At 36.5% G+C, this 25,537-nt stretch overlaps 1 protein-coding gene across 1 annotated transcript in view; it reads right to left on the reverse strand.

The window, feature by feature from the left end:
• The window catches only part of TMEM131 (transmembrane protein 131), a 229,654-nt gene that overhangs the window by 107,175 nt on the left and 96,942 nt on the right, over positions 1 to 25,537 (reverse strand). Inside the window, exon 5 of the mRNA XM_080813933.1 lies at positions 7,449 to 7,572. Within this exon, the coding sequence (XP_080670059.1) occupies positions 7,449 to 7,572 (124 nt within the window). The remainder of the gene's footprint in view (positions 1 to 7,448; positions 7,573 to 25,537) is intronic.

Genomic DNA, 25,537 nt, shown 5'->3' on the forward strand with positions numbered 1-25,537 from the left:
CTGAATAGACCAGTGAGTAAGGAGACTGACTCACTAACCAAAACCTCCCTACAAAGAAAACCCCAGGATAAGCTGGTTTCACTCATGAATCAAACTCTTTTAAAAATCTGAAGGGACAGAACACTTCAAAACTCATTTTATGAAGCCAGCATTACCATGACACCAAAGCCAGACAAGGATAAACAAAAAAACAACAGACCAATTCCCTAGATGAATAGATGGAAAAATTCTCAAAAAATATCAGCAAACTAAATTCAACACACATTGAAAATACTATACACCATGACCTAGCAGGAATTCTGCTTGGGATGAAAAAATGGTTCAGCATATGCAAATCAATAAATGTGATACACATTTAACAGAAAGAAAGATAAAAATCAAATGATCATCTTAATAAATGTAGAAAGCATTTGACCAAATACAACACACTTCCATGATAAAAGCCCTCAACAGATTAGGTACAGATAGGACACAATTCTATATAATAAAGGCCACACAGGAAAATCCATAGCTCACATCATATTCAACAACAACAACAAAAAAAATTAAAAGCTTTTCCTCTAGGATCAGGAACAAGACGAGGGTGCCCACTCTCACCACACTTACTCAGAGTAATAATGGATGGCCTGGTTAGATCAATTAGGCAAGAAAAGGAATAAAAGGTATCTGAATCAGAAAGGAAGAAGTAAAATTGTCATATTTGCAGATGATCTGATTTTATACAGAGAAAATCCCAAATAAAGACTCAACCAAAAAACTGTTGGAATTAATCAACAAATTCAGTATATTTGCGGGATATAAAATCAACATACAGAAATCAGTTGTGTTGGTATAAACTAACAATGAAACACTTGAAAAAGAAAGAAATAAAACTATCCTGTTCGAGTGGCAAAAAATACTTGGGAATAAATTTAACCAAGGAGGTGAAAGATCTGTATAGGTGAACCTCATTTTATTGTGCTCCACTTTATTGCACTCCACAGATACTGCTTTTTTTTTTGAAGGGTGTATGGCAACCTACAAGTCTATCGGTGTAATTTTTTTTCAATGGCATTTGCTCACTTTGTGTCTCTGTGTCACATTTTGGTAATCCCTGCAATATTTCAAACTTTCTCATTATTATTATATTTGTTATGGTGATATGTGATTAGTGATCACGACTCACTAAAAACTCAAATAATGTTTGGCATTTTTTAGTGATAAAGGTCTATGCATTGTTTTTTTTAAGACATAATGATACTGCACACTTAAAAGACTACAGTACAGTGTAAACATAAATTTTATGTGCCCTGGAAAAGTAAAAAAAATAATTTCATTGTGATATCACTTTACTGTAGTGATCTGGAATCAAACCCATAATATCTGAGGTATGCCTGTGTTAGGAAAACTACAAAACCTTGATAAAAGAAACTGAAGAAGACACAAACAAATGGGAAGATATGCCATGTTCATTGATTGGAAGAATCAATATACTGATAACTGACTGTTAAAATGTCCATACTACCTAAAGTCATCTATAGAGTCAAGGCAATCCCTATCAATGACCCAAAGGCATTTTTTTTTTTACAGAAATAGATAAAACAATCCTAAAATTCGTATGGAATCAGAAAAGACTCCTAATCGCCAAGGAAATGTTGAAAAAGAAAAACAAAGTTGGGGACATCATGTTGTTTAATTTCAAGCTATATTACAGAGCTGTGATCACTAAGACAGCATGATACTGGCACAAAAACAGACACATAGACCAATGGAACAAAATAAGGAGCCCAGATATGGACTCTCAACTCTATGGCCAACTAATCTTCAACAGAGTAGGAAAAAATATCCAAAGGAAGAAAGATAGTCTCTTCAATAAATGGTGCTGGGAAAACTGGAGAGCTATATACAGAAGAATGAAGCTGGGCCGTTCTCTTACACCATACACAAAGATAAACTTGAAATGGATGAAAGACCTCAATGTGAGACATGATTCTATCAAAATCCTAGGGGAGAACATAGGCAGTAACCTCTTCAACATCAACCACAGCAACTTCTTTCAAGACAGGTCTCCAAAGGCAAAGGAAACAAAAGTGAAAATGAATTTTTGGGACTTCATCAAAATAAAAAGTTTCTGCACAGCAAAGGAAATAGTCAACAAAACTAAGAGGCAAACCACAGAATGGGAGAAGATATTAGCAAACGACACTACAGACAAAGGGCTGATATCCAAGATCTATAAAGAACTTCTCAAACTCACCACCCAAAAACCAGATAATCAAGTCAAAAAATGGTTAGATGACGTGAGCAGACAATTCTCCAAAGAAGACATACAAATGGCTAACAGACACGTGAAAAAGTGTTCATCATCATTAGACATCAGGGAAATTCAAATCAAAACCACATTGAAATACCACCTTATACCAGTTAGAATGTCAAAAATCGAGAAGTCAAGAAACAACAAATGTTGGAGAAGTTGCAGAGAAAGGGGAACCTTCTTACACTGTTGGTAGAAATGCAAATTGGTGCAGCCACTTTGGAAAAGAGTGTGGAGGTTCCTCAAAAACTTAAAAAAAGAGCTACCCTATGACCCATCAATTGCACTATTGGGTTCCTACCCCAAAGATACAGATGTAGTGAAAAGAAGGGCCAAATGAACCCCATTGTCCATAGCAATAAAGTCCACAATAGCCAAAATGTGGAAAGAGCCAAGATGCCCTTCAACAGATGAATGGATAAAGATGTGGCCCATATAAACAATGGACTATTACTCAGCCATCAGAAAAGATGAATGCCCAACTTTTGCATCAACATGGATGGGGCTGGAGGACATTATCTAAGTGAAATAAGTCAAACAGAGAAAGTCAATTATTATATGGTTTCACTTATTTGTGGAGCATAAGGAATAGCATGGAGGACAACAGGAGAAGGGAAAATTGAAGGGAGAGAAATTGGAGTGGGAGATGACCCATGAGAGACTATGGACTCCAGGAAACAAATTGAGGGTTTTAGAAGGTAGTGGGGTGGGAGAATAGGTGAGCCTGGTGATGGGAATTAAGGAGGGCACGGATGGAGCACTGGGTATTTATAAGCAAACAATGAATGGAACACTACATCAAAAACAATGTACTGTATGGTGACTAACATAACAATAAAATAAATAAGTAAAATGGGCAGAGTAACTAAACAGATATTTTCCCAAAGAAGACATAGCCAACAGGTATACAGAAAGAAGTTCAACAATTCTAATCATCAGGGAAATACAAATGAAAACCACAATGAGGTATCACTCCATAACTGTTAAAATCGCTATCATTGAGAAAACAAGTGTTGATGAGATGTGGACAGGGAATCCTGTACACTGTTGACGGGAATGTAAATTGGCTGAAAACAATATGGAGGTTCCTCAAAAAATTAAAAACAAGAACAACCATATGATCTGGCAATCCTACTTCTGGGTATTTATCCAAAGGAAATGAAAACAGGATAGTGAAGAGATATAAGCACTCCCATGTTTACTGCAGCATCATTCACAATAGCCAAGTGTCTATCAATAGGTGAATAGATAAAAATGATATGATATACACACAAACATTCCCTCCATGGAATATTATTCAGCCATGAGAAAAAAGGAAATTCTGCCATTTGTAACAATATGGATGGACCCTGAGGGCATTGTGCTAAATGAGTTATATAAAATCATTCATTATATAAAAATATTCATTAAGACCTTCAACCCATGAGAAGAGATTATATTAGGAATAGTAAAATATGTGGGCTAAAATTACATTTTTAGTTTCAGATTGAAACAATGTTTTCTTAATCTTCAAATTATGTGAAAATTTTCAAAAGGTTCTAGACAATCAAGGAAAAAATAATTTGTGTTGCTTACCTATGTCTGTAAGGGACTACAGTTTTATAATTCTTAACATAACCCAAATTAGACTATTATATACAGTATTAAAAAAATCTGTATTCTTTGATACAAAACATGTATTACATGTTTCTTTTTAGTATTACATGTTTTATGGCCAATATACAATATAGTCATGAAAGATGAATAGGTTTAAATTACGGTCATAATATTATGGAATTTTAAATTGTAAGTATAATTAACTAGACGATTATAGTTAATTAACAGGTAATTATAAGTAACATAATTAATTATTAGAAGTCACATACAGAAAAACAAATTGTCACACAACTACATTCTTTACCACCCTTATTCTTCTTGATTTTCAGGTTAAGAAAAGACCTTACTAAGGGGGTTATTTGCCTGTGGGTTATTATATGGTTATATAAAACTTGGCCTTTTAGAAAAATAACTACTCTTTTCTCTATTTCCTACTGGTTAGTTAATATAGAGATGATACTGGTAAATAACTGAAAACTTAGGTGAGTTATAGGAAATGTTCTATTTTCAAGGATGTAAGATCTGACCAGGAATTTTGAAGGTGACAAAGAATTAAAATAAAATTTCAGAAAGGGTCTGCCCTCCTGGACACGAGAAGACCCTTTTCATCTTTCACCAAAGGCTCTTAATGTAGGCATAAAATTGAAGTGGAGGGGAAATAAGGTTATTTCTTCCCCCAAGAATTAATTCCATTTCTCCCCTCCATTCTTCAGCTGCTGGAGTCCACACCTTACTTCAGGAAATTAAGATGGAAACCAAGAAGAAGAAGAAGAAAGAGAAGACAGCATAGACTTTGGCTATCTTCTTTTGAAACTAAATCTAGGTGATTCAGCTGTAGATTTTGGTAGGTATAGATTATTTTTATTGTTTAATTTCACCTCCTGACAATGGAAAACAAATATTGATTTTTAACTTATCCTTTGACTAACATACAGATTTACTTTATCTTTTGAGGAATTTTCAGAAAAACACTTCTCTTTGCATAAAATTCATGTGTAGAAATAAGTCCTGGGAGAGTCTAGTTCGGAAATGTCAAGCTAGTGGCCGTTAGTTTGTTTCGTTTGGTCCACACCATCTGTCTTTTTAAAACTGAATACATTTTCAATGTGTAAAAACTGTAAGATATCATATAAAAATTCCTACTTCTGATTCTTTATGGAACATAAGAAGAACCATGGATGGGCTTACATTCTCACATGGTTAACCACTGGCTGGACCTGAGTGCGGGCTGATCGCTTTAGACTGGCCACATGTTCTCCAGTCACCCTCATTCCATGTGGCCCACTTCTCTCATTTACATTATTTATATGGTCCCCGTTAGCAATCTTCATTTGTAATTCTTTTTATTTATTTTTATTTATTTTTAATTTTTTATTTCACGGACAGAGATCACAAGTAGGCAGAGAGGCAGGCAGAGAGAGAGAGGGAAGCAGGCTCCCTGCTGAGCAGAAAGCCCGATGTGGGGCTTGATCCCAGGACCCTGAGATCATGACCTGAGCGAAGGCAGAGGCTTAACCCATTGAGCCACCCAGGCGCCCCCTTCATTTGTAATTCTTGGTCTAGTCTTTGTCTTATGATAGAAACATGAAAAAAGTGAAAACCCTGGCCTTTAACAAGGGTGAAGCTTAAGCATTTTGAAACAACAAAACATTGCTTGAATTAGCAGAGAATGTTAACGAGTTAAAAATAAAATCTGTACTGCAGTTGTGAACTATTTTTAAACTGTTTCCATTTTCACTTCACTATTTTGCTCTTTCACCCAACAAACAAGTCTCTGCACACTGGCCATTACTGGAAGTTGGGTGGTTGCATTTACACATAAGTGCACCTCTATACACAGGTGGTAGCATAAACATCTCACATCACAGCTTAATATGCTACAAATCGCTGGGTAGACCAATAGAACACACAGACACTCATCTTGGGGCTTATCATTAACTGCATGACAGGGGCAAACCCTTCTGAAATTGAGCTCTTTCTTCCTTTGTATAATGAGGATACTGGACTAGATGAATATGTAAATCTCTCCCCAGCAGAGCCACTCTATTATTTGAGAACATCAGCATGTTTATAAAAGCTCTGAAAACATCTTTTAAGTAACAACAAAAAAATAACTTCAGGGAAATTTAAGAAATACCTTAGAAAAAGGGACATCTTCCATGAGAACCACAAAAATAAAATTTTTATTACTGAAAGTAACATGCTAACGCATCAGTTCCTTGCTAATACTTTTAAATTTTAAAAAGCCAAAATTACGTAATTTTTTTACTCCAGAAGTTGCTAGCTAAGGACAACATATGATGAAATAGGATTTTTGAAAGGAGAAATGTAATATCTAAATAAATTCTATAATTTTAGCTACTTTAAAAAAAGATCCTTTTTATTTGGTCCTATCTCTTCAAAGGAGTCAGTGGAAACTCTGGGAAGATGAAATTAAGTTCCACTCACTTATCTCCCTCTGATGCTTGTTATTTAGCTTTTTTTGAAGCTCATTTATTAGTTATTTTAGCAGCCTATCTGTTAAAGCTTAATGTGTGCATTGTCTCAAATTCAAAATTTTTGAAGGCCCAAGTTTTTAGTCAGATATATTTTTTTTAAATTACAAGTTTGCATACTATCTACAAAAATGATTATGAAGTTAAATTTCAGAGGATACTTGTGGTAGACAGAACTCTAAAACAGCCCCCCAAATTTCCTGCCCTAATCTCTGAGATTGTGACTATGACAAGACGTCACACCTGTGGTTATTTATATTACACAATAAAGGGGAATTTGCAAATGTAACTGAGGTCATTTTAGTTAGTTGATGCAGTTCATCAAAAAGGAGACTATCCAGGTAGTCCTGACCCGATGATACGATTAAGGCAAAATTTTCTTCACTGGTGGCAGAAGAGGAAGCCAAAGAAATCCGAAGCATGAGGGAGATATGATGCATTACTCCTGGCTTGAGGGTGGTGACAAGCAATGTGGGCACTCTAGGGAACTGAGAGAGGTCCCTGGCCAAGAGACAGCAATGAAATGGGGACCTCAATTCTATAAGCATAGGAATTGAATTCTGCTGAAAATTTCAATGAGTTGGGAAGTGGATTTTCCCTGAATTTCCAGTCAAGGACTCAGCGCAGTTGACATATTAACAGCTTTATGATATTCTGAGCAAAGAGCCCACTGGACTTATGACTTACAAAACTATGTGCTAATAAGTGGGTGTTGTTTTAAGCTATCATGTTTGTAGTAGTTTATTATGAACAACAGAAAACTAACACAGTGCTGAGGAATTACTTATTTTTAAAAAGGAAAAAAAAATCAACTAAATATCTGACTGCTACATTTTCCAGAGTGCCTAGGTTCAAACTGGAATTAAATTGTTTCATGTTGAGAAAAACAATGTGTGTTTAAGAGTAGAAGTGATAATTCTTAGGAAATGGGGCAAACTGAAATCCAGAACAAATATGAAACACTCACATTGGATTTTAATAATAGCAAAATGAAATTATACATAAAAAAATCTAGCTATTTCAATTTCAAACTTAAGGGAAACATTTATTGTAGAAATACTTACCCTATTTTGAAAAAATGATGCATGAAAATGTGATGTTGTAGCAGATATTGATACTAAAGTAATAGTTTCTTCAGAACTAGGATTATGTAAGTAAACTTTTTCCATTTTTGGCATTCCAACTGGCCTGTAAAAGCAAAAAAAAACACAAAAAACAAAAAACACAACAATAAAAACCTGTCACAAATACTTCATAGATTCCTAGTTGTTAAAAAATTAAATATCAAAACCATTAGACAAATATACATCCAAACATATAAAACTATTTATTAAATTAGTTTATATTTAAAATTACACATGAAAATGCATTCAGCAAATGTATAGTGAGTGCCAACTTTATGTCACACACCGAGCCAGGGGCTGGGATATGATGAAGCAAATCTCTGCCTGAAGGAAGCTTACAGTCTAGTGAGGAAGCAGGCAGGAAACAAAATGGTCAGATCCTTTCATTGCTTTCTGTAATACTGCCCTGCTTTCCTACTAATTCTGAATCATGTCCTCTTCTCAAATTTCACTGATACATGCTCTTTAGTTTAGGAGAAACTGAGTGGCAAAGTTATGTGAGCAGATCTGCTTTATGAGTTAGGGGGTATTATTGTCCTCATTTTATAGATGAGGATACTGAGGCACAGAAAAGTTATTTAACTTATCCAAAGTCACACTTGGAATCTAAGTTTGAATCCAGGCCACCTGGCTCCATGTTCTAACCCATTATACTAAACTGTCTCCTCTCATAGGAATAACATAAACCACAAACTCAGTGGTCTGATATCCACAGATGCATTTTAATGTTCTCCTTGGCATCCACATTATAGTTTGTCTCAAAAGTGAAATCTCCTCAGTTATGCAGTCCATTAAGTACGTACACAGCTAATCTTAGTTGTACAGGCCTCCTGACTCATAAAGCATTAGAGAATTCTGCATATAAATTACATTTCTTCTATGCTCTCTAATCATTTAATAGGCACCAGTCTTACTTCCTCAACAAGATTATCAGTACTATTTCAGACAAAGTTACATTATATATGCACCGTGTGGTCTCCATGTTATCTAGCACAGGCACTTGGTAAGAGGGTTCATGGGTGAGCTGCATCCCCCCACACCCCTCACCAGTGGAAATTAAGGTACTCCCCAACCTGACCTCAATCAACCTAAACAAGTAACTAATGCCTTATGTTTTCACAGCTTTCTAACCTGGCTCAGGCTGGTTTCATGTGCACAGCCCTCATGCCTTTACTAATCTCTTTGTTCTGTGTTTACCTCTCTATCCTCTATGCCAATCCAAATTCTCATTTTCTAATTCAAACACAGTTTCTTTCACAAGGTCCTCTCCTCAGGCAAACATTCTGGTCCACATTTTTATTTTATTCATGCTACTGCTCTCCTCGAACACCCCAGCCCCATACATACACAAACAACAATGCTGGAAAAATGTAGAAGCTAGAGAAAGGTACTGATCCCAAGTATTAACTAAAAAACAGTAAGAAACCCTTGGGGGAACAGAAGGTTGCCTTGAACTGGAAGGTGGGGAAAAAGCAAGGGACAAAAAATAGCCTAAGCTGACAATGAGAGGCTAGGGGATAGGAAGTCTTCAAAATTTCATTCTCCATTTCCTTCCCTGCTAGTCTTGGGACAATCAGAGCCTGCCCCCTCAAACTAGAATAGCAGAGGGCGGGCCTTACAGAGATAAGAAGCTGATAATCAACTACCCTGGAGCATACCAACCTCTAAGTCCTCTCTTTGGTCCTCCAAAGACCAAGACTGTTTGATTACAGTTTAGGAAGACACCTCCATCCAGATACTTCTGCCTTTCAGACAGAGTGGTGGCCAATACATAACAAATAACAGTTTTTACACATATGTGAGTGTGGAACTGGATCCTTCTTCCTTGGGGATCGTCTTCCTTCTTTAATTCACAGGAGACAAGAACCAAAAGGTGTGGTATTCTGCCTTTCCTCAATATGCATTACAAGATGAATGTAAGCGGAACTCTTAAGTTCACACATCAAAATAACATGATCTGTAAGGGGTATAATCAATCAGAAAACATACAAATGTTGTGGTAAACTCTAGTGTTCCCAATCTGCTGACAGAACCTGTGAGAGGATTATACTTCTCTCGTTAGGCTTAACGTTAGGCTTGGCGGTAAGATTTTCTTTGGCCATTGAAATGTGAGCAAAAGTGACATATAACATTAAGTTTTAAAAGTCATCTTTTACTCTTTGCTCTTGTACATTGTTCCAAGAAATGGCATTTCTCAGATAGGCATGCTGATTTCAGTCTATATCCCACTAAGACTTTGGGGCTGGTTGTGGTCATAGTATATATATAACTTGGTAAGTTCTGAATAATACACACTTGAAGATGGAAAAGTTGAACCAAGAACTAAAAATAAGCACAATGTGATATATTTAAGGAGATATGGCAAGACATTAGTAAAAGGAGGTAAGAAACCATATAGAAAAAAGAAAATATTAGTATAAAAATACAATGTATAAAGGTGGATCAAAAACTATTAGTGAGTTGGAAGATCAGACTGACTAGTTAGTTGAGAATTTAGCAAGAAAATACATATATATTTAGAATATTTTAAAAGAGCTAAAAAAAAAGGAGAAGCAGATAGATAGGGCATAACTAGAAATGGTAATATTTAGAAGAATATTTAGGAATATTTAAAGAGTATGGATATGGGTAAAACCCAAACTTTAAAAATGACAAACTAATTGTTTTTCTTTAAAGATTTATTTATTTGAGAGAGTGCATGCACATGCATGGTGTGGGCGGAAGCAGAAGGAGAGAAGAGAAACTTCAGTAGACTGCACTCAGCAAGGAGCCCAACCCAGAGCTTGATTTCATGACCTGAGATTGTGACCTGAGCGCAAACCAAGAGTGGGAGGCTTAACTGACTGTGCCACCCAGGCAACTCAAATATAAACTAATTCTTAATTGAAAGGGTTTATGAAGTATCAACAAGGAGAGATAAGGAAACCCTGTACTTAAACACAGAGTAAAATTAAAGGCATTGCAAGAGTTCCTTATACAATGTGGATATCAATTGTCCCAGCACCATTTGTTGCAAAGACTATATCTATTTAATTGTTTTGGCACCCTTATCAAAATCAACTGGAAATAAATGTGAAGTTCTATTTCTGGGATCTAAATTTTATTCCATTTATTTATATCTTTCCTTATGGCAGTGTCACAGTGTCTTGACTAAAGCTTAGTCAAGAAGGTTTCTCATATTGGGAGGTGCCTGAGTGGCTCAGTGGGTTAAAGCCTCTGCCTTCAGCTCAGGTCATGATCCTGGGGTCCTGGCATCAATCCCCGTACAGGGCTGTCTGCTCAGAGGGGAGCCTGCTTCCTCCTCTCTCTCTGCCTGCCTCTCCGCCTACTTGTGATCGCTGTCTGTCAAATAAATAAATAAAATCTTAAAAAAAAAAAAAAGAAAAAAAGTTTCTGAATTTGGGCACTGGAAGTTCTCTCCTGTTGGTCTCCTTTTAAAACAATGGCTGCTCTGGTTCCCTCTTACTTCATGTGAATTTTAAGGTCAGCTTGTCCATTTCTAGAAAAACGTCAGTTGGGATTTGTGCTGAATTCATAGATCACTTTAGGGAGTATTGCCATCTTTATTTGTATCTTCTGATCTATGAATAAAAAATGGCTTCCATTAATTTAGTTCTTTAATTTCTTTTGACAATGGTTTGTTGTTTTTAGTACACAGGTCTTATATTACTTCTGTTAAATTTATATCTAAGTATTTTACTCTTTTTGAGTTACTACAAATGGAACTGTTTTCTTATTTTTTAATTGCTCATTGCTAGTGTATAGAAATATAATTTACTTTGCATACTGATCTTATATCCTGTAACCTTGCTGAACTCACTTATTCTAATTTTTTTTAAGTGGATTGCTTATGATTGTCCACATATAAGAGTACAACATACAAAAATAGAGATGGTCTTCCTTTTTCCTTTCCAGTCTGGGTGTCTTTTGCTTCTTCTTCTTGCCTAACTGCCCTGTTCTTGATGTAGGGGGAATCTTTCAGTCTTTCATGAATATAATGTTAGCTGTGGGACTTTCATAGGTGTTCTTTATCAGGTTAGGGAAATTCTCTTCTATTCTTAGTTTTTTGAGTGTTATTATCCTGAAAGGATGTATTTTTTCTTTTTTTTTAAAGATTTTATTTACTTGACAGAGAGAGAGAGAGAGAGTACAAGCAGGGGGAGCCGCAGGCAGAGGGAGAGGGAGAAGGGAGGAGTCTTCCTCACTGAGCAGGGAGCCGCATGGAGGACTCCATCCCAGGACTCTGAGATCATGACCTGAGCTGGAGGCAGCTGCTTATCCGACTGAGCCACTCTGGCATCCTGAAAGGATGTATGTTCAAATTCTTTGTGTGTGTGTATTTACTGACAAGATCATATGTTTTTCTTGCCTTTATTCTTTTTTTTTTGTAATTATTTTTTATTTTTTATAAACATATAATGCATTATTAGCCCCAGGGGTACAGGTCTGTGAATCGCCAGGTTTACACACTTCACAGCACTCGCCATAGCACATACCCTCCCCAACGTCCATAACCCCACCACCCTCTCTCTACCTCTCTACCCCCCGGCCACCCTCAGTTTGTTTTGTGACATTAAAAGTCTCTTACGGTTTGTCTTCCTCCTGATCCCATCTTGTTTCATTTATTCTTTTCCTTCCCCCCAAACCCCCCACATTGCATCTCCACTTCCTCATATCAGGGAGATCATATGATTGTGGTCTTTCTCCGATTGACTTATTTCGCTAAGCATAATACCCTCTAGTTCCATCCATGTCATCGTAAATGGCAAGATTTCATTTCTTTTGATGGCTGCATAGTATTCCATTGTGTATATATACCACATCTTCTTTATCCATTCATCTGTTGATGGACATCTAGGTTCTTTCCATAGTTTGGCTATTGTGGACATTGCTGCTATAAACATTCAGGTGCACGTGCCCCTTCGGATCACTACGTTTGTAACTTTAGGGTAAATACCCAGTAATGCAATTGCTGGGTCACAGGGTAGCTCTATTTTCAACTTTTTGAGGAACCTCCATGCTGTTTTCCAGAGCGGTCACACCAGCTTGCATTCCCACCAACAGTGTAGGAGGGTTCTCCTTTCTCTGCAACCTCGCCAGCATCTGTCATTTCCTGACTTGGTAATTTTAGCCATTCTGACTTCTTGCCTTTATTCTATTAACATGGTATATTAACTGAATTTCAGATGTGGGGCTTGAATTCATGATCCGGAGATTAAGACCTAAGCTGAGATCAAGAGTCGGTTGCTTGACCAACTGAGCCACCCATGATAAAAAATCATTTTTATGTGTTGCTGATTTTGGTTATTTTTATTTTGTGGAGGAATTTTAACAAAAGGGGTATTGGTCTGTAGTTTTCTTATAATGTTTTTGTGAGCTTTTGGTATAATGGTAATGCAGCCCTAACATACTGAGTTGGGAAATGTTCCCTCTTTTATTGTTTGGAGGAGTTTGTAATGGATTGGTATTAATTCTTCTTTGATTTCTTGGTAGAATTAATAAGGCTTTCTGTGCATCAGAACGTTCATTCTGGGAAGTTTTTTGATTATTAATTCAAACTTGTTACTTGTAAGTCTATTCAGATTTTCTATTTCTTCTTCGGTCAGTTTCGGTAATTTCTATCTTTTTACAAATTTGTCCATTTCAACTAAGCTAATGAATTTGTTAGCATATAGCTGTTCCTGGTATTTCCTTATAACCCTTTTTTAAAATTCTATAAGGTTGATAGTAACGTCACTCTTTCATTTCTGATTTTAGTAATTTGAGAGTCTTTTCTCTTTATTGCTTGGTCAGTCTAGCTAAGAGTTTGTTGATTTTGTTGCTCTTTTCAAAGAACCAATTTCTGTTAATTTTCTCTATTATTTTTATCTCTTATTTATATCTACTCAAGTCTTCATTTAAAAAAAAAAGATTTTATTTATTTACTTGACAGAGAGAGAGGGAATATAAGCAGGGGGAGTGGGAAAGGGAAAATCAGGCTTCCTGTTGAGCAGGGAGCCTGATGCGGGGCTTGATCCCAGGACCCTAGGATCATGACCCAAGCCAAAGGCAGATGCAGATGCTTAATGACTGAGCCACCCAGGCATCCCTACTCTAGTCTTATTTCCTTATTTGTAATTTTTTTTAAACTTGCTTTTCTTTTTCTAGTTTCTTGAGGTGCAAGATTAGGTTTCTGATTTGAGGTTTTCTTTGCTGATTAAGACATTTACAGCTGTAAGTTTCTTCCTGGGCAATGTTTTTGCTGCATTCCATAAGTTTTGGTATGTTATATTTTCATTTCATTCATCTGAAAGCATTTTCTAATTTCTCCATTGATTTTCTTCTTTGATTCACTTGTTATTAAGTATGTTGCTTAATATCTCAAGATTCTTTTTGTTCTATATTACTTGCCAGTTTATTTAATTAGAGAATGAAGTTACCAGAAAACATACTTTGTATGACTTCAAAAGTTACTGGGGCTTGCATTATGGTCTAGCATATGGTTTATACCCTGGAAAACATTCTATGTGTGTGTGAGTAGTATAAGTACTTTGTTGTTGAGTGGAATAGTCTACAGGTGTCTACTAGGCCTAGGAGCTCTGTACTGTTTTCAGCACTTCTATTTCTTTAGTTATCTCTTGGCTTAGATAGTCTATCCATTGTTGTAAGTGGAGTACTAAAGTCTCTATTAATAATGAATTGTCTATTTTCCCCTTCAGTTCTGTCAATTTTGCTTCTTATCCTTTGGGTTTCTGTTGTTAGTTGAGTCTTGCTTTTTTAATCTGAAAATCTTGGTCTCTTAATTGGTGTGTTTAGACTATTTATATTTAATGTAAGTATTGATATAGTTAAAGTACCATCTTGCTAGTTATTTTCTATTCTATCTCGTCTTTGTTTATAACTTTTATATTCATAACTTTCTAGTCCTGGACCAATTAAACTAGAAATGAATAACAAAATGGGGTAACTCAATTCCCTATAAATATGTAAATAGATCAATGAATGTGTAAATAACCCATGGATCAAAGACAAAATCTGAATAAAAATTAAGAACTATCTGGAACTGAATGAAAATGAAAAACTGAACTCATTAAAGCTTGTATAATACTGTTCATTCTGTGCTTACAGAAAAATTCATGAACTAAATCTACATATTTGAAAAGAAAAAAAAACTAAAAGTTAATGAGTTAAGCATCCATGTCATTAGATAAAGAATAGCAAATTAAATTTAAAGAAAGTCCAAAGAAAGAAATGTTAAAATAAGAGTGGAAATCAATGGAGTAAAACATGTAAAATAGAGATGATCTACGAAATCCTAAGTTCACACGTCTTGGGAGTAAAAAGCTAGTAAGTTGATAACCACCTGACAAAACTGAGAAAGAAAAAAGAGATGGCACAAAATATCAATATCAGCAATGACAGGAGTTACAGCTACAGATGCTGCAGACATTAAAACAATCATAGAATGATATTAGCAACTTTATGTTAGTAAGTTTGAAAATTATCCTGAAATTGCCAAACTCCTGGAAAAACATAGCTTACCAAAACTGGTAAATTAAAAAAAATATAGGTAAGCATTACAAAAATAAAACTATTAAAGGGGCACGTGGGTGGCTCAGTCAGTTAAGTGTCCAATCTTTTTCTTTTATATCTAGGTTTTATTTTATTTTTAAAGATCTTATTTATTTATTTGACAGAGAGAGACACAGTGAGAAAGGGAACACAAGCAGGGGGAGTGGGAAAGGGAGAAGCAGGCTTCCCACTGAGCAGGGAGCCTGATGCGGGGCTCGATCCCAGGACCCTGAGATCATGACCTGAGCCGAAGGCAGCTGCTTAACGGCTGAGCCGCCCAGGCAACCCAAGCGTCCAACTCTTGATCTCAGTTCAGGTCTTGATCTCAGGGTTCGAAGCCGAAGCCCCATATTGGGCTCCACACTTAATATGAAACAAAAAACTATTAAAGAAATTAAATTCATAATTTAAAACCTTACCACAAACAAAATTCCAGTCCAGGAGTACATTCTACTGGCAAACTTTACCAAATATTTAAAGGTAATATTCTACCAATTATTTGGGGGTGTGCAGTGAAATGCAAGTACAAAATGGGGAAAAATGAGGAAGAACTCTATGACTTTGGATCTGTGTTGGGAAAATATGAATTAGAATTATCAGTATCAGGCATGATTTACATATATGCATTTATTTTTTAATTAAAACTTTTTTTAGAGAGAGTGTGTGAGTGGGGTGGGAGACAGAGGGAGAGGGGGAGAGAGAAAGAGAATCTTAAGCAGGCTCCATGCCCAGGGTGGAGCCCGACTTGGGGCTTGATCTCATGAGTCAGATGCTTAACCAACTGACTTACGCAGGTGCCTCTACACATATGCATTTATATATATGCATATATATATATATATATATAGATCTGAACAGATAAATATATGGTATGTATATATAGAACGAAATATTATTTGGCTATGAGAAAGGACATCTTACCACTTGCAACAGCATGGCGGTCCGTGAGGGCATGATGCTAAATGAAGTCAGACAGAGAAAGACAAACACTGTGCATCACTTAATATGTATAAAAGCTGAACTCTGAGAAACAGAGACTTAAAATAGCAGTTACCAGGGGCCGAGGAGTGTAGAAAGAGGGAGATATTGGTCAAAGAGTACAAACTCTTAGAAGATGAGTAAGTTCTAGGGATTTAATGTCCAGCATAGCAATTATAGTTGTTAATACTGTATTATATAGTTGAAAGTTGCTAAAACCTCCAATGTTCTCATCACAAAAGAGAAGTGGTAAGTATGCAATGTGATGAAGGCGTTAGCTAACTCTACAGTGGTAATCATTTTGCAATATATAAGTATATCAAATCAACACATTGTATGCCTTAAACTTATACAATGTCACATGTCAACTATATCTCAATAAAATAAATAAATAAAATAAAAATATAAAAATAAAAAAATAAAAAATAAAAATAAATAAATAAAAAAATAAAAATAAAAAAATAAATAAATAATGAATTATATCATAATATTTGTATACTAAATATATTATGTTAAAAATATATGAAAATATATATACTAAAAAAATTACATAAACTAAGAATATATAATAATACCTATATGGGTGGCAGATGTAAAACTACATATATATGTATATTTTTACATATATATATCATGCATTTTTCTGTGTATTTCATGAAAAAAGGTAAAGACAGCGTTATGGTAAAGTAGTGAGAATACTCTGGAAAGTAACACTACTCTACAACTGTTAAGCATCATCATATAAAACTAGAATAAAGCTTTTAGAGGTTTTTTTGTTTGTTTAGAGTGACCTCTTCAGTCAAGATGGTTTTGCTATGTGAACTGTTTACTTGAGGTCAATGAATCAAAAGGTATTCACTGATGGCCTATATTTGAGCCAGCTTTATAATGATGCTGGCTTATTTTTATGGTTGATACTTTTTTTTTCTTTTCACTGTGCAGCCTGCTTCAGTGCCTGCAGGCTATGGCACAGAGGCCAGGCAATGGTTTGGGGCCACAGTTTGCTCTGGCATGGGGCACTATGAAAGGCTCAGCGGGACGAGCCGGCCATAAATCCAAACCCATGCATTAGAGCTGATTCTTATATAACTGTATAATGCTCAACCTAATTTAGTGAGAGTGAGTCTTATATATTAAATATGATCCCTCAAGAATTCATTTTTTAAAGTAAAGTACTTTAATAAATGCCACATGAAATAGAGTATTACAGAACTCAGGGTGGGAAGTAATATAATTAAACATTACAAAAAATAAACTCAAAGGTCATTTTATTGTCCAAGTAGAAATTTCAGTCTGTTTCCTTATAGGTTTTTGTCTAACTTCCTCATTAGGACTTCATAGTTTTTTTTTGTTTTTTGTTTTTTTTAATGCTTAAAGTCAGAAGTTGGTCAGATTTCATATATTTAAACTGACTTAATATAGTCACATTATCTCACCTGGTTTTCATATTCTGTATTATCTAAATCGACATTAAAATCTAATTTACCACTACTTTACTCAGCTCTTCTGCAGCTTTATCTACAATTTGATCTTGGACTATTTTAAACATTTTGTCATTTCTAGAACGGAGTAACAGTCTCTTCTTCCATATCACACAGAAAAGTCAGGTTCACCTGTGTAAGGTTCACCAGTTACGTAAAAAAGAATTATTCACTGTCTTTGGAACATTCAACACATTTTAATGGTTTTGATAATGGTCTTTGATGTGGTTTATTTTACACATCAATTGACAATTTCTTTATAATGATGACATGAAGTTTTGTTGTTGTGGTTAATGTTTTCTGGTACCTCTAAGGGCCAAACACCAAGTCTTATTCCCCTTCGGAGAGTTCATCAATGCAGATGCTAACCACCTCTTGCCACAAGCCAGAAGGATGTGGAACCAAAAACCTGGTCCAAAATCATTCTATGGCTTACAGCCCAGCCACCATGAGGTCCAAAATCTTTCTGTGGCTTAATAGTCCAACCATGAGGAAAAAAACCCAAAGGTGGAACAAGGACTTCGTCCCGAGGCAGGGACAGAGGGGTATCCAGAGAGAGACTTATAACAACACATTGAGAGTTAGGAAGCAGGAAGCTGAGTGCCCTCATAAGCTCTTCAAACTTAGTGGAATCCCTCTTGCCTCTGGTAAAAGGAGCTAGACCCCTTAACCAACAGGCTCATCAATCCCAGGCTGGAGGTCACAGGACCACGAAAGTAGGGAAGTTAAGTGTAGATCCTGCTGGGGCCTCAAATTTGGGGCATGATGCTGCAGGAAGAAGCTGTATAAAGATAGCATGGAAGATAAAATTCTTTTTCCTCAAGCTTTATATAGACATAGAACAACAGTACAGAGAAATAAAAATGGCTTTATATCCTAAAAGTTTACCACTAACATGCTTTCTTCAGTAAATACGCTCTTTCACAATTCAAGTGTTCTGTAAGCTAACTGGCAACAGTCATTCACCTCCCTATAAATTTGACTTATATAATGTTTTCCCTCCTGTGGCCTTAGTAATAATCAATCTCAGTTAAGATAAAGAAGACAGAGTATACGATGGACAGGTAGTCTGGGGGATCCTTCAAGAAGATAGGACTAGAGACGGCCTGCTGCAGGAGCCGACCACGGGGTAAGTAAGTAGCTTGGAGGTACTTGGAGCCTGGAAGCAGGGAGCGGATCAGAATGCTTGGTGTGCAGTGCTGCTGAGGCTGGACTTGCCCTTTTTTCCAGGGATCAAAGAGGAAAGGTCCTGGTCACACACTACAGAAATGCACTTTTGCTCAGAGGAGAAGGGTCATCTACTTATGTTGTTCAAAGAGGTTTGGAGTAAGAGGAACAGAAGAAAGATCTCAGGAAGGGTGTCAGGAGGCTACTCTAGCTATGTGGGCTCAGACAGAGCAGGCTTCCTATAGCTCTGGGCAGTCCACACCACAGGAAGCAGAGGGAGGCCTCCTTGAACAGACCTCATATAAACAGCTTCCCCTGGCCCTCCCTCTCCTCAGTTCCCTTGAGGATGTGAACAGGATCCATGATAAAGTGGGAGGCTTGAAAGAAAAGTCACACTAAACCATGAAAACTTTGGCCAAGTACTAATGCCTGCTTACTTGTAAATAAATAAGCAGTGCACTAATTTTCTGTAATGTAATAAATTACCACAAACTTAGAGGTTTAAAGCGATAACCATTTATTATCTTACAAGTCTGTAAGTCCAAAGTCCAGGCTCAGCATGCCTGGGTGATGTGCTCAAGGTCTCACTCACTCAAGCTCAAAGTCCTTTTCCAGGCTCATGCAGGTCATTGGTGATACTGAGGTTGCTCTCAGCCTCTTGCCATATGGCCCTCTTCAATTCCAAAAGTAGCACAAGACACTCTCTTGCATCGAACACCTCTCATGCTTGAAATCACTGCATTTCTGTCTACGACTGCTACAGACAAATGTTTAGGGCTCATGACATCAGCTCAGGGCCCTGGATTATCTCCCTAACTTAAAGGTCAACTGATTTGGGACCCTAATTACATTTCCAAAATCCTTTATGGCAACATCTAGATTCGTGTTTGATTGGGAGGTGTGTGTGCATCTTGGAGGCCAGGAATTTGGAGGACCATCTTAGAATTCTGCTTGCTATAAGCAGCACGTGTGACTGCAGGGCTAGACAGGTAAGATTTAAAAAACACAGATTTTTCAAATGGCTTGCAGCACTGGTTCTGTTTGTTTCCACTGTCAGCTCCTCCAAAGACAGAAGGAGGGCCAAAGGGGAGAGTGAATTATTTATAGATAAACCAAGCAGAATCAAAGATATGGCTGTTCTCTGTGCTGTTTGTGCACAGCTACTGACTGTCCATATTCCAGAAGAGTCTGAGGTGCAAAAGAATTAGGAAGCAGCAGCTATGAACTAGAGACGAGCATGGAAAGTAAGCTGCAATTTTGTGGTTAGTGGCAAGTTTCCCATGCCACAGAAAGACAAAGCAATGCCAGGAAACAGCTGCAGAAATGGCTGAGCAGCTACCCTCAGACAAACCTTATGAATGGCAGTGACACAGCACTCTACTAAACACAACTTTTGGCAGGAAACTGGGCCAAATCAATATGCAGTACTTTGTACCACTCAATTACCACAAAATTCGAGCATCTTCTTATATACATTTGGGATTGAGGGCTGAGGGGATGGCCTTGAGATTGGAGGGGATGGCCTTGAGATTGGGGGGTGGAACAGTTAGAAACTGAAAAAGTGAAAAGGAACCAAACATGCCTTCAGAAAAGAGAACCTACTTGATTTCATCCGAATATGAAAAAATTAGAAGAAACACCTTTCAAGAACTGAATTTAACTTGAAAATAAAGACCTCTGTTTTTAGCAACAGACTATTCAATAACTTCCATTTTTTAAGCCATTAATTAGGTCTCCATTTTAAGCTTTAGATTTGAAATCAAGATTCCTGCACTTAATAATTACATAAACCAAAGAACTCCGTAAACCAAGTTTCCACCCAAAGCATCTTTCACAGTATGCAATAAATGTCTGAAAAAAGGAGTTGTTATGGAAACAGAAAAATATTTAACAGCATTAGCATAAATAACTAAGAGGGGTGCAAAGGGATGGGGGGAGGTGGTCATGCCCAGATTGTTCCAACTAATCGTTAGAGAGAGAGCAGGGAAGGGAGAGCGGGAAAGTAGTAGAATTAAAGAATAAATTTAAATGTAATGGATGAAAACAAAGAAAGCCTATTTTTAAAGAAAGTTAACTTGATTTACTGTGGAAGAAGCTCTAGAGGGCAGTAGCGATGCTCACAGTAGTGAGCGGAGTCAGTACAGAGGGGTCCGGAAGGGGGCCAGGGTACCTCCTAGAGCTGCATCCTCACTAAAGGGCCTGGAGCTCTCCTGGAAGCCCTGGGTGACCATTAGATGCAACTTAGAATGGTAAATTCTATCCAATTTAAAGTTTTTCCAGATACTGCAAAGGATGTTTGAAAATTATGAGTGACTTCTGGTTTAGCAAAAAGACCACAAGCAGTGTGGAAATAGTTCAAAGAAAACATAAGGCAAAACTTCAGTGCATGAGTCAAGGTAGTAAGCAATGATAAGTCTACTTAGAATTTTTGGAAAAAATATTATGAAGTGTTAAGGATATTCTTCTCAAGTCCTAAAATTACTGCTATACATATCAAGTCAATGAAACATTTATAGCATGGGCATTAAGATAGTGCACTGCCAGATCAAGTAGAAAAGTAAAGCAAATGTTCAATGTAGTCTGGCAAAAAACAACTGATAATGTAAAGTTAATTTAATTGAGATGAAGAAATCAACAGGCAATCTTATTGGACTTAAAGATAACGTACTGTATATAAGCGTTAAGTGTCAAGTATGTGCCAGAGAGATAAAGATAAATAAATTCTCTTCACAGCCTGGTCTAGAAGGGAAGCAGACACCTAAACAGACAATCAGAGCAATAACCAGCGTGCAGACAGAAGTTAGTATATGTCATGAGTAATGAAGACTGAGTCCATTTTTGATGTTTGATTACTGACAGTTTTTAAGCCCCATAACGTCCCCTCACTTTATATGCCACAACTGGGCAAGCCGATAAGAGAGCCTGTACTCTTGCTCTTAGATGCCATTTCAAACTTTCCAAGTCTGCCCAGCCTCACCTCCAATCACAATAAAAGTCAAGCCAGTCTCCTTTCTCTGCTCTCTCAGGTCATTTTTCAGATTTGCTTGGGAGCCCACCCAGCTCTCCCCGAAATGCTTTATTCTGTGAGTAGAATAAACCTTCCTGCACCCTCTTCACATGTGACGTCATCAGTACTGAGTCAGTATTCCTCCCAAGATAGGTTCATTTTTGCCTCATCTAGTTTCAGTGAGATTTCTATCACTTAGAACCAAATAACTGAAGTACTGACCAAAACAGAGGGAATAAAGGCACACTGTAATTATTGTTAATTTTCTTACAATATGAATAGCAGTAGTATAATTATGTAGAATGTCCTTACATATGGAAATGTGTGCTGAAGAGTATAGGAATAAAATGTTATTGTGTCTGCTTTCAAATGATTTAAAATTGACAAAAATATGAGTATGGCAAAAATCTTAATTATTGAATTTAGGTTAAGAGTACATTCATTACCTATTCTTTCTTCTTCGTTTGTTTTGATTATATGAAAGCATCCATACAATTCTTTTTAGAGCAGAGACTCAAAGTATGTACAAAATGGCTAGAGCTTAAAAAGACCACTTACTTTGATGAAGTGATTTCCTTTGGCAATCCGTTACTTCCTAACCTACCAATAATTCACCTTTTGCAGTAAAAATGCACAACCTCACTTTCTTTGAACTAGAATTTCTACTTTCAACTTTCATAAAAAGAAACTTAGCTTGAAAATGGCTAGGCAAATCCTTCCAATCACATTGCCTGTGATCTTCCAGGGTTGAAGTTCTAAATTTAGGGACCTCACTGTTTACATCCATGTGGCAGCTCTGAGGTCTATCAACTTGAGTGGGCTGAACTACAGTTCCCAGAATTCCCTCATACATTTCTGCTTAAGGTGGATTACGTGTGATGCTCACTCCTGAGAGCTGGAACATGGAAGGGAGGCAGCTGCCATTCTGTAGCATACAGAAATTTCTCCCAGTTATTCACTCAGACACTAACGTTGGTGCTGCTGGGAAGGGATTCTGCAGGTGTAATCAGTTGACTTTAAATTAATTAAAAGAGAGATTAGGTAGCTTGTCTTAGCTAGTTGGAAGCCCTTTCAAAGAGAACTTAGCCCTTGCCTGAGCTAGGAGACTTGAAACAACAGATGGATCTGCAACTGCTCTGCTTCCTCGGATCTTCCCTGAGAGCCTGCCTGTGGACATCAAGCTTCAGCACTTGCTCACGATCTTCCCTTCCTGTGCTGTAAATAAGAGCCCATGCTACGCTTCAAATAATTTTCTTCACTGTATTACCCAGCCCAGCTTGCACTGGAGTTCACGTGTCCATTTGCACACCTTCAATAAACTTTCACAGTTTCTCTCATGAGATTTCAGTTCCAGTCTCTTAAGAATATCCCATTTATTTCCTCTCTAGTCATACATTAATTCATGTATTCCTATCAGTTCTCTTTGTTCATGACACCAAATTATTCTCTAGCTTAAATATTAACTGAAAACCTTTAAATTCTGCGTATCACTTCATCCCACAACTCCATTCTTAGGACTCCCTCCTGAGAAAAGTCATGTTGTGTTTAAATCATTAGTTGCAGCACTGATTATAAGAATAAAACATTTAAAGCAACACAAAACAATAAGTAAATCCATACAATTTGATGTTTTCTAATACCATAAAAGAAAGTAACAGATAATTCAATAGAATAATGAAAAAATGCAAAATGTGTTATGTTTAGAAAGCAGGTTATACAACAGTTTATGTTCAGAAAATACCACTGTGTTTTTTTGTGACTCAATAAATAAATAAAGTTGCACAGAAGAAGGACCTGAAGGATAAAAGCTCAATGTTAATGTTTCTGCATGGTAGGACTGCTAGTAATTTCTTACTTTCTTCTTTCTCCTGATTAGTAATTTCTAAGTTTACTACAGTGGACATGCACTGCTAGTATAACAAGCAAAATCCCAGTAAGTTCTGTAGTGGTGACTTAGTAAACTGTGGCCTACAACAGGAATTCTTCACTACCTCTGAAGAATCCAGTATGACTTTGAGAGGGTTGTCCAGAAAACCCCTTAACCTATATGCACAACACTGTCTGTAGGTGCAATGCTGTGTGCCTTTGTGTGCATTTGGAGAGGTGAAGAAAGAGGTTCACAGCTTTCATCTAGTCCTCAAGAGATCCATGATCAAAAAAGGTTAAAACCACCAATCCAGCATCTTGCATGACCTTACCTCAATTTCTCCTATTTCTGGGGTAGGGTATTATTTAAAGAGTCCAGGGAAAGGTAATTTGGAACAGAAATTCCCAATTTCTACTCAGGCATTTTGTATAGCTGAAAATATCTTTATCTCAAGTGATATATAAAATCTGTAAAATGCTTTCAAAAAACAAATTATAAAGTAAAAACAGCTGGGTATAACTTTTGACAAGATCTCTCTAGAGTGGTTACTGCTAAGCTTTCCAAGCAAGAACACTCTGAGACTAATGATTTTGGTGTTGTATGTCGACCTCCTCTCCTTACCCTCACGTGGCACCAGAAATATAGCTCATGCCCTTGTCTTAGAATGGAGTTCATTAGTCTCTGTTCTGGGCCACTCTAGAGTGAGCGAACATATTCCAAGAGAATTTTACTGTACAGAGAAAACTCAATAGTAGTTAGAAAATAATGAACTCTTTTATGGAGATCAAAATATGTGCCATGTTTCATTAAATATCTTGCATTTGACAGAAGGAGACTGTGGGCGACACATTATTGTGATGTTCCTTGCAATCTTAACATTGTACACTTAAGCCGTTTTTGTAAGACAGAAATGATAGTGATATGTTTCCCATATAAATATTATGGTCTTTAAATCTAACACCCAGAAGTTAATTTTACTTACACAATGACTATTCTAAAATACTGATTCCATCTAGAAGTGCACAAAGAACTACACAAACTTCTCTCTACACCCCTACCCCTAAAATCCATGATCTCTGTAGGAATATAGTCTTAAAAGATAAGGAGTTGCTATCAGATATCTTGCTTTTTATGCTAGCTACTCTACCATGGTCCTGTACAAACACAATTAGTGTATTTTATTATTCCAGGTTTTGAGATTATAAATAATTTATTTGAACTTAATGTGTTTACTAGTAAAAAATGGTTAATTACAACTTTGTCAACATTTAAGATATTATAATTTTCACTTACTGAATCAAAGAGATCTAGATACAGTTTCTCCACCACTTTCCTTTTAATTTTTTTTTTTTCCTCCTAGTTTACCAGAGTGGCATGGCTGTAGCAGTTATATCACTAAGAAGTTCTCTTTATCTACTTGCTGAATTAGATTAGAACCAAATACAGGTGAAGACTTGTCTTTTCTTAGTGTATCTGAGACATGCAAAACCTGAGACTCAGAGGTAGAAGGGAAGCCAGAAATATGGTTTGAGGAAGCAATTCTGTGGTTGAACCATGTCTTTCTGTGGGATTTTCTTTTGTCTGCTCTTTTGGGTTAGTGATGATGATATTTATTTGGTGATGTATAAGAGTCTGTACTTTAAAAGCACATGCAAATAAATAAATAATACATCTTTCTATATCCACATGGAAAATCTTTAATAGTAGAACTGGGAATGAATTACTAATCACAAAAGTAACCTAAAAGTATTATGGTGCTTCTGAAGATAAGATCCTTTGAACCAGGGAATTTATTAGGTGGGTATCTTTCAAACTTTAAGAGTTAATATTATATGATAGACTCGTAACAGATACTGGCTTCCCATTTTCAAACCACATTCAACAACATTGCTTTCTTGTACTTAAAAATGTTAACTTTCTCAGAGAGATGATACAGATAAAAACCAAGACAAATGCATGCATAAAATACACATAACAG

The sequence above is a fragment of the Martes martes genome (assembly GCF_963455335.1).
Source record: "Martes martes genome assembly, chromosome: 9".
Lineage (NCBI taxonomy): Eukaryota > Metazoa > Chordata > Mammalia > Carnivora > Mustelidae > Martes > Martes martes.